The following is an 11,048-nucleotide window of genomic DNA, read 5'->3' on the forward strand; positions in this document are numbered from 1 at the left end:
ATCAATATATATAGGTTGTTGAAATCAAATACACTATGTACTATGAGCTAATAAAGAGATATCATTAGTTTATACATAATTAAAATAACACCTAAAGAGAGAAGCTAAGGGTGAATAAAAGTCCAGTTGGAATGTGTAAGATCCAAAAGATAAATAATTTATTCTAAATATTGATTGAGTCTAATTTTTTAATTTAAACTCGAAGTTATTACAATTTATTAAAATTAAACTTAATTCAGCTGTCCGAAATTAATGCAACAGTACAAGTGAAAGGAATAGTTCCCAGAAATTAATTCAACTGCTGGTGTTTTTCTAGATCTTAATCTCCTTAAAACTGCTATTAATAGGGTGCTTTTGAACCATGTAGGAAATAACTTAACGTGTTCACAAAAATAAAAGGAGCTTTTAATAATTTATCTATCAATTTTATCTTTCAAAATATATATAAATTACATTAGTTACATCTAAACAATGAAAAAGTATTATTACTTTTTAGACACTTTTAAAATTTTATTTGGTTTCAAAATTAATCTTACCTAACAATTCTAGTTTAGTAAGTTATCTAGTTAAGTATAAGTTTTCAACTACCTACATAATTACATGTTTTCACTTACCTTCACAACCAAAAGTTATAAACTCACAACTAAAGACTAATTTTGCACTGAAAATGATATGACACTTTCATTCTTTTATATATAATAAATAATATTTTTAAAACAAAATAAAAAAATAACTCTCCTGTACGATCGTGGTTCTACTTTGTGGGCTTTCTAACATATTTCATGTCCCCCTCATCATCATAGTTTGAGGCACAAAAATAAAACATCATTATTCCTAATCAAACATGTAATAATAAACGTTGGTTCAAGTGGTATATGTTTGACTCCCTTTAAGGAAGATCTCGAATTTGAGTTTTGTGAATGGAAAAAATACTACTAGGAGAGTTAACTTCACATACTTGTGAATGTTTCTGATTCGGACAAATTGCATCCAGTGTAAGAATACATGTGGGAAATCTGTAACTATAGTTATTAAACACTTCATTATACTACAAATAAACATTTTATTAAAATTTGACCTCTCATTCTCACAGTTATTTACTCGTGTCCAAATCATAACAATGATTAATTATGCCAAAATCTTATCGTAGCCAAAAGTATGTGACCATATCACTCTCAATCTAAGATCCTGAGCGCACTGAAACCGTTCACACATTATACCATCTCATTCCTATGCCATAATCAACAATGCAAATTAATCACAAATCCAAGCATGTGTTTAATCCAACGGTTCGGTATGAGAAATTGTTTCTCTCCTAATAGCAATCACATGCAACAGAAAATATAATCTTTTTCTCCCATATTATTTTATAATTTATTATATGGGAAGAGATCTACTTACTCCGAAAATAAGCTTTTTAAACTTACTCCAAATTCTAACCATCAATTTAGGGAAATCTAATAGTTTAAATTGAATTAGTGAGTAGATCTAAACCATTGGATTTCCCTAGAATTGATAATTAGGATTGAGAGTAAAAAACTTATTCAGTGGATACCCACTTTTATTACATTTTCTTATAAATTAAGAAATGTCAACCCTTTTATTATAATCATGTTGAGTGAGCCTTCTTGACTTTGGGCGAAACTTAGATCACTCATCGTTTTAACCAAACATGATGGTCTAAAAGATGTCTCGTTTATCTAGCCTACTCGACTTTTGGAAAAAAAATTAGGTCACTTCAAATTAGGTTTTGTGTGTTGAAATTTTCTTACTCAAAAGTAGTGTTATTCCCACACAACTTTTAGCCTTCATTTGTAAGGATAGAAATAAAAGAGAAAGAGAGTGCAAGGAGAAAAGTTGAGGCGAAATGTTATCTTTTTCTCATTTGGTTTAGGAGAGATTTATTTTGAGGGGAGAAAAAAAAAAGGAAAGGGCCCCACAAAATCTCTTTCTCCTCTCAAGTGGGGAGAAAATAGGATGGGAAGAGGAACTCAAATCTATTGTCTCAAACTGTGTCTCAAATCATGTCCGATACCAATAATATTGAAACAAAAAATAATGAACATTTAATTTTTTTAATTGACATGAAATATTTTCTTTGATCCTTAGCATGGTTTGAAATATAATTTGGACAACAAATCCTTATCCAGTGAAGAGTGAGGGAGAAAAATCACTTTTTCTATTCTTTTTCTATACAACCAAACAACACCAAAATTCACCTTATTTCTTATATCTTTCTCATCTCTTTATCACTTTTCACTCTCTTTCTCACATATTTCTCTCTTCTTATTTTCTTCTCCCAACCAAAGGAAGCATAAACTCTTGCTGGTTTATGGTAGGTGTTTGGGGTGAGCATGAGACAAGTATAATTTGTCCATTACCTTATCATAAATGTTGGTCAGATCATTTTTTAAACCTGGAGCCGACCTAGACTTGAAGCTAACCCACCATAAGTGTCGACCAGGTCAACCTTTAAACTCGAACCTAGACCCAATTAAATATGATGCACACTTATTTTAGATAAAGTCTTCTCAATATTACTTTTTATTATATTATGATGAAAAAACTAGAGAATCAATATTACTTTCAACAAAAAAAGTATTATTATTTTTTATACAATTAAATAAAGACACATACAAATATAATAATTGACTAACCATAGGATATGTCAAGTCATGCTTAGGTCTAATTTTTGAACTTGGACTCAATCCTAAATCTAATTCTATTTGGGCCTAATGATAATTAAACCATAACAGATAAGTGGATAAGATTAAGTCATACTTAGTAAGGATGCAAGGAAGGAGCCATATATATTAAGAATGTGTTATTAAGGAATAATATATTCTTCCTTTAAGAATAACCCATCAGCAAACAAGCCAAGAGCGTTCTTAAATTTTTATGAATCAGCTGTTAAATATTAAGTTGTTATTATTGATAAAACTATTAAATAAATGGGCTTGGTACCAAAAAAGGTTTGATATGGTGGTATAAGACGCCATTAGATATCATATTAGAGTGTAATATCTATGCACTGACAATGTAAAGATTTATACGCAGTATATACATCTTTTTCTCTTAATTTATTAGCCATAGGTGAGAATACACACTTTGTTATACCAAAAAAACAATTTAGGACGTAGGTGAGTTTATATAAGTGAGAAAAGTGTTGATATTCTCAGTCTCTGTGTGTTTGTGTTCCTTATTCTTACTTGTACTGAATGTTAAAGTAAGTTAATATAGTTGTTTAATGGATCCATGTGGATGTGGGATGATGAACAACAACACTTCTTCTTATAGCTTACCAGAGATGTGGCATTTTCCACCTCCTCTCAACTTTGAGGATAATGCACTGGTGATCCTGCTATTCTTTTCATTTCTTATTATATGCAAATAAAAATGTCATAACTTGGTCACAAAACATTGGATATACTTATATGTTGTTAATAATCATAGTATATTATATGCTTATATAATGAAAAGGGTGACCAAGTTATGTATGATTTTTGAGTTTTACACAGAATGATGGTAATGGAAAAAGGCTTAGAGCAATAGGGAAGATGAAAGTTGAAGTTGATGGTAGTTCAAGAAAGGGTGGTGAGGAACAAAGCAATAAGGCACCAGATTCTGATAATCCTAAGCAAGATTATATTCATGTTAGAGCCAGAAGAGGTCAAGCTACTGATAGCCATAGTCTTGCAGAAAGAGTAATCCACTCCTTTTAATTGTGTTTTCTCTCATCATCATATACTGTGTAATATTTATACACTCTCAATGTTAAGATTTATATATAGTTCTTACATTATTTATCATTTATCTGGATTAGTTTTTTTGAAGAATCAATCACAGTGTATAAAGTGAATCGATAAATTCCCCCCTACTTTTATATGGACTAAAATACTAGATTTTCATCTTACTTTTTTCTGTTTTGAAATTGGTACTAAAAGCCTCCAGTGCGAGGATACATGTGGTGGGAAAAATTGGTACTAAGAGATTTTTTTCTACAAATAAGTCCTTTATGTTATTTCATGTTTTCAATTTGGTTATATATAAGTTGTTTTTTCTGATACCTTTGTATTCTACAAATGAGTTCTTTATATTATTTCATGTTTTCAATTTGGTTATATATAAGTTGTTTTTCTGATACCTTTGTAGCTTAAAACCCAATTTCAATGGTACAATATTAGAAGAAGATAAATAATTTCATAAATCTTTTCATTTAGAATTGACATTAAAATTATGAATTTTGGTTCAGAGTTTTAAGGAAAAATTACTAAGTAGACAAAAAAGAAGAAGGTAATAGGATGAGAATAAAAACAGAAAATAACTAAGTGACAAATCTACTAGTTTTTGCCTTTTAAAGGCTTTTTATTTGCCTAATTGAAAATATCAATTTCTTAAATAAGGCAAGAAGCACATGAAAAATAATTTGAAAAGAAAAATGATGTTATGTAACTATTTCAAGTACAGACTTTGACTATGTTTTCAAATTGGAATATTACTGGACAGGCTAGAAGGGAAAAGATTAGTGAAAGAATGAAAATTCTTCAGGATTTGGTCCCTGGTTGTAATAAGGTATTTTTTTAACTATACTATTACTACTGTGCCTTGATTTATCATGGAACATTATGACGTCATTTGATTAACAATTCATGTAGTTTTTGAATATTTGTGTTCCATAGCAAATTTGAGATACTTTGTTTGATTCAGGTTATTGGGAAAGCATTGATCCTTGATGAGATAATTAATTATATCCACTCTCTTCAACGCCAAGTTGAGGTATCAATTCCTTTTACCAATTTTGGTTCATGCACAATTATAACTATTGTTTCTAATGTTACTGGATGTGGCAGTTTTTGTCAATGAAGCTTGAAGCAGTGAATTCAAGACTGAACAATGGCACTGAAGCATTTCCTCCTAAAGATGTAAGTTTGAAACTTCCCTTGCTTTTTTTTACACTGAACCTATAATTTATGGAAACATATCAAACACCTCAAATTTGGAGATAATATTATTTTCCACACAAATCTTTCTCTTAAGTTAAAAACTGCTTCTTTTCCTATCTATTTTAAATTCTCCCCTTTGATAAGTCATGGGTATTATTCCACCAGTTTCTATGTGACAAGGATAAGTGTTGTTGGGAAGTAGGTCTCACATCGCCTACCTCATTATCTCGGGAACGGTTTAAATACTTGTTGGGCTACTCCTCTTATTGCCAATTGGTTTTGAAATGGAACCTTAACATGGTATCAAAGCCAGAGCCCAACTTCTTTCTGGTTGTTATGGGCCAAAAGATGCCCTTTAGTTATGGGTCAAAGGTCATCGCCTACCTTATTATCTCGGGAATAGTTTAAATACCTGTTGAGCCACTCTTCTCATTGCCAATTAGTTTTAAGATGGAACCTTAACAAGTGTTAGGATTATATCATCTTTGTAGAAACTCAACTTTTTCCAGCCTTAAAAATATTATCTAACCTTTATGATTTAAGGGAAATAAAATTGAGGATGCTCTTAGGCACAACATAAGGTTGTTGACTTGTGACCTGAATAGAGAGATCACGATTTCAAATCTTGGGTCATTATACGGTAACATGTTTGTCTTACAAGCATAAACTTTTATTGCAGTTTGGACAGCAAACATTTGATCCAACTACAATGCCATTTGTATCATCAGAAGGTAGAAGAGAATATAGCAGAGATTCTTCACCAGAGTGGTTACACATGCAGGTTGGAAGTGCTTTTGAAAGAACGTCATAGGATGCAGCTCTTACTTTTTTCAACATCACTCTTTCTTCTTACTAGCTAGTATTTAAGCATCTCCATATGTTGTTGTGTTGGAAAATGATTTCATTTACTCTATATATAATATACACTATTTTATACTATCCATTTCTCATAATAGCCAAATAATAATTACTATTTTAATTAATTTTAAATTTTAAGAATTTGCTTTGGTTGGTATCCATTTCCATTGCCCACAATTACTATCACTTGTGGCAATATTATGAGTGTGATAATCTAGTTTTTTTTTTGGTTTTTATAGCTTAGTTCGGAAAGACCATAAAAAAATGGTTCAGTTCAATTTATATTGTCTTTTAATATAGAAATTGAATTAATTGAACATGAATAATTAGGTTCATTTCATTAGTTGATGTAATTTTTAAAAAAAAACTAGTACAAAATAAAAGTGATGACAATGTTTGTCTTAGGTTTGAGGGAAAAAGAAAGAGAGTTTGAGATTGAAATTAATAAGGTGGATATGCATTTTAATGAATACCAAAGAAAGTAGGAGTTTTAAATATGGTTTGGTTTTCCTCATTTCTCAATCTCTTAAATTGCGAGTAATCAGTTTTGTAAAAGAAAAAAATCAAACAAAACCATAAAACTTAATCGAACCATATATTTCGAATTGATTCAATAAGTGGAATGACTTATGCCCTTAAGGAGTATAGTTGAATTGTTTATTGTATTCCAAATAAAAAAATAAGTAGGTTGTAGTTAAATAAAGAAAATTAATAAATTCGGGCCAACAAGTTAGCCAACCCAATTTTGTTCCAAGATAGGTTGTTCTCACCATCTTGACACTAAGTTAATTTTACACTTCAAATTTCTAACGTAATTCACTTTTTATTGGACTTTATGAATTGATTCATTATACATGTTGATTATGAACTTTGTTTAAAATAAATTAAATTTAAAATGAATGTATACATAATTAATTAAAATTTTAAAAACATTAGTATTCTAGTTTTTTTAACGGATAAAGTTGAACACTAATGTTAAACTAGCATAGCAATGAACAATGTATAAATCATATATAAATTTGAATGAAAATATTGGTACATTGACACCAAAAAAACTAAAATAACAATATTATAGAAAATATTTCAAATAAAGAAAATATTAAGTATTGTTACTTATTATCATAACTATTTATTTATTAAAATAGGAAAATTTGAACAATAATTAATATTTAACAATTTTTGAACAATAATAATATAAATATCAATGATGTAAAAACCGTACTATACCGGCCGATTCAACCAGAAAACTGGTGAACTAGTCCCCTAACTGGTACGGTACAGATGTTGAACCGGCCAAGTATCAAAACCGATCAAAACTGGTGAACCGACCGGTATTTGACTAAACCGGCCGGTTTATACATATAATTTTTTTTTTTTGAAAAAAAACTTAAAAACTCATTTCAAGGTGACCCATCTTTCCAAACTTTCTTTAACACTTCAAGGCACATGCTTCCAAGACATACTTAAATTACACCATTTGGTTCCTAACATTCGTGTATAATCTCAATAACATTTGTGTAATCTTGGAGTACTGTCTGAAGATAGGATTTGGTGCAAAAATATAATATCAATATGAGACAACTTTGACTTCTTTGTGTTAAATGTTAAAACTCCAAATTTATTTGTTTTGTAGAGTGAGTTGTGAACTTGTGTCATTTATTTATATTTTGCAGTTGTTAAGTGATACTTTTGGATTGATATATGTTTTGTAATTTAGACTTTGAATTTGTTAAAGAATTAAAAGCTATTTGTTTATGTGAATTTTGAGTAGATTATGAATATGGATTTTAAATTTGAGTATCTACCTATTTGGAATTTTTTTGTTATAGGTTTATATATATATATAAGTAGGCATGCCCGGTTTAATTACTGAACCACCGATTGAACCACTGTACCAGTACTCTGACCAGTTTGATAACCGGTACAGTTTTAACAACACTGTTTTCTTATGATTCATCCCTTTAAGAATATTTGCTCTTGGATACAAGAATATACCGTTACTTTGGTCAACATCTCATCACTTAGCCTCTATTTGGTATGGTGAAATTGGAGAGGAGAGAAAATGGAATGAGAGAATTTGGGGAGAAATGAAGACTTTCTTTCAATGATGTAAAAACTGTATCATACCGACCAATTCAATCAGAAAACTAGTGAATCGAACCCCTAACCGGTATGGCACATATGTTGAACCGGCTCAGTATCAAAACTGGTCAAAAACACTGGTGAACCGGCTGGTATTTGACTAAACCAGTTGGTTTATATATATATATATATATATATAAAGCAAAAACTTGAAATAACTTCCCTCATGGTGTAATTTTCATTTCCTATATTGCTCTTAATATTATTTAATTTTTACAAAAAAACTATATAATCTAAGCAACTACCACCAATACATTAATAAATCACACATCTCACCTTAAATTAAACATTATCATAAACACACAAAAATATAATATAAAGTACACCGAACACAACAAATACATTTTAGTTCAAAAAATGAAATATATAAAAATTGAATATGTAGTAACACACAATATTCGTCGGTAGGCACGAAGTGCCTGTACACACTAGTATATTTAAAACAAAAACTAAAAACACATTATAAGGTGACCAATCTTTTCAATATTTCTTCAACACTTCAAAAGCACATGCTTTTAAAGCATACTTAGATTACACATTTTGGTTTTTAACATTCGTGTGTATGTCACTCACATTTGTGTAATCTTGGAGTACTGTATGAAGATAGGATTTGGTACAAAAATATAATCTCGATATGAGACAACTTTGACTCCTTGGTGTTAAATGTCAAAACACTAAATTTATTTGTTTTGTAGAGTGCGTTGTAAACTTGTGTTATTAATTTATATTTTGCGGTTGTTAAGTGATAATTTTGGATTGATATATGTTTTGTAATTTAGATTTTGAATTTGTTAAAGACTTAAATTTGTTTGTTTATGTGAATTTTGAGTACATTATGAATATGAATTATAAATTTGAGTATCTACCTATTTGGAAAAAAATTGTTATAGGTTTATATAATATATAAGTATAAGAAGGTATGTCCAGTTTAACCAGCATGCGATTTAATTACTGAACCATTGTACCACTATACTAGTACATTGACCGGTTTGATAATTGGTACGGTTTTAACAACAATACTTTCTTTCCTTTAGTTATAAAGAAAGAAAGAGAGGAAATAATTAAAATTGGGTGGGTCCCACCATATATGTTTTCTCTTCAACTTTGGTGAGAAAGTGAGGAAAAAATAGTGATTTTGTATAAAATAACATAATTACCCTTAATTTTTTCTTCACTTTTGGATTTAAGTACTATTAATATACATAAGTTTATTTTAGACATCAAAATAATATTATTTGAAAAATTAATTGAATTATAATAAAAATATTTAATAAAATTTATAATCTAAAATTAAAGTTTTATTTTTAATTAATGATAAAACAAAAAATTCTCTTTTGTAGGGGTATTATTGTCATTTGAAGCATAACATCTTCTTTCTCTTCTTACTTTCTATTCAACCAAACAAAAGAGTAAGAAATGAAAACGTGTATTTCTTTTCATTTTCTTTCATTCTTCTCTCATATAAAACAATATAAAAATCTACTCTTTTTTCTTCTTTCTCTTTCTCCTTACTCTCTTTCTCTCTTCTTATTTTCTTCTATGCAAACCAAATGAAGCCTGAATTTGATAAATAAAGTCTAAGCTTTGGATCCACTTTTATTTGAATGTAAATCCAACATATTTATATTTTAAGTGGTTTGTCTAATTGCCCAAATATTTTTTTAGTGTTTTTCATTTATATTGCAATATAAGCATAAAAGCTGTCTGTTATCAAATAACCTTACACAATTATAAGCTCTTAATTTCATACATATGGTCCTATTTAAGATAATACAATTATAAGCTCTTTAAACTTTTTATTTTGAAAAAAAAAATGATCCATCAATATCTAATTAATCCTGAAGTTTTAAGAAACTATAAGGTTGAAAGATTTTTTTTTTCTACAAGAACCACTATCTAATAACCTTATAATCAAAGTTGGACAATAAAATTAATATTTATTAGATATAAAATTAAGGTGATTGATAGAGCCTTAGAGGCAAATTACTATCCATAAATATCTATAAGTACATAAGATTAACTCTCCTACGGGTATTTTTTGCATCCATAAATCGTGTGCTACAATCCACACGTGGCAGTCACGGATTGACTCACTAATTTTCAAGTTCAGGACCAACGATGTGCACCATACATGTCCAACGTTGATTCCTCTATCGTCTTCCGTTGGTCGATTATGTCATAACAAAGCATCATTGCTCAATAAACACATGTTTATCGCATAATGATTTAGTGTGCTACTTAATAGTTTTAGTGTATGCCTCCTCAACTTGACATGCATCTCATTCCTGCATAAACTTGGCGACCCGCTTGCAACAACCAGATCACATAGTTTTCAACATTGGCTAATTGCTTGTGATGTAATTAGCCGTTTCGCAATTTCCGAGCCCTAGATATGGGTTTTCATAATCTTTTTATTTATTCTTTTTAATTTATTTAATTATAATTATTAAAATAGTACAAACAACAACAAAAAATAGTGATAAAATAATATCACATAAATTATAAGTAATACTAATTGGACAATAAATATGTATTTAATTAATAAATGGTAATCATTTTTAGAAAATATATTTTTAATGAGGAGAGATCCACTTATTCTAAGAGTAAGTTTTTTAAACATACTCCCCATCCTAACCACAATTATATCATTATACGAAAATCTAATAGTTTGAATTAATGAGTAGATCTAAACCATTAGATATCTCTAGAATTGATCGCTAGAAAAAACTTACTCTTGGAGTAATGAATCCCCACTCTTTTTTAATTAATAGACGATAGATAGTTTTTAGAGTAAAATAATGTTTTTATCATTTTCTGTGACTAATTTCTTGAATTAAATTATCAAATATCGAGGAAAGGTCATAATACCACTTCTTGTCCTCGATTTGTTTACGAATGATTGTAATACATCAATGAAATTCCATTTAATAAAAATAAAAACTTTTCAAAATAATAAACAATTACAAAAATAACAAATAAAATCTTTTGAAGTAGTAAACAATAAGTGCAAAATAAAATAAATATAAATATTTTCTCAATTTCTAAAAAGAGAAAAAATATGTATGTAGAGAGAATAAATTTTTTTATACTCTCCGACTATGAAGC

The 11,048-nt window shown here is 29.0% G+C and overlaps 1 protein-coding gene across 2 annotated transcripts; it reads left to right on the forward strand.

Moving 5' to 3' along the window:
• Positions 1-3,146: 3,146 nt before the first annotated feature.
• LOC109338276 (transcription factor bHLH79-like) lies at positions 3,147-5,853 on the forward strand. Of its 2 annotated transcripts, none has more exons than XM_019575474.1 (6): positions 3,147-3,356; positions 3,517-3,704; positions 4,507-4,572; positions 4,708-4,776; positions 4,851-4,902; positions 5,633-5,853. In XM_019575474.1, the coding sequence occupies exons 1-6, from the start codon at positions 3,248-3,250 to the stop codon at positions 5,752-5,754; spliced, it is 606 nt and encodes a 201-aa protein (XP_019431019.1). In that variant the 5' UTR covers positions 3,147-3,247; the 3' UTR covers positions 5,755-5,853. The 2 variants fall into 2 exon arrangements, with proteins under 2 accessions (XP_019431019.1, XP_019431018.1); XM_019575473.1 differs by having other exon boundaries at positions 3,148-3,352; positions 3,519-3,704; positions 4,851-4,922; positions 5,623-5,851.
• Positions 5,854-11,048: the final 5,195 nt, after the last annotated feature.

This window comes from Lupinus angustifolius, unplaced genomic scaffold (genome assembly GCF_001865875.1).
Source record: "Lupinus angustifolius cultivar Tanjil unplaced genomic scaffold, LupAngTanjil_v1.0 Scaffold_21_32, whole genome shotgun sequence".
NCBI lineage: Eukaryota > Viridiplantae > Streptophyta > Magnoliopsida > Fabales > Fabaceae > Lupinus > Lupinus angustifolius.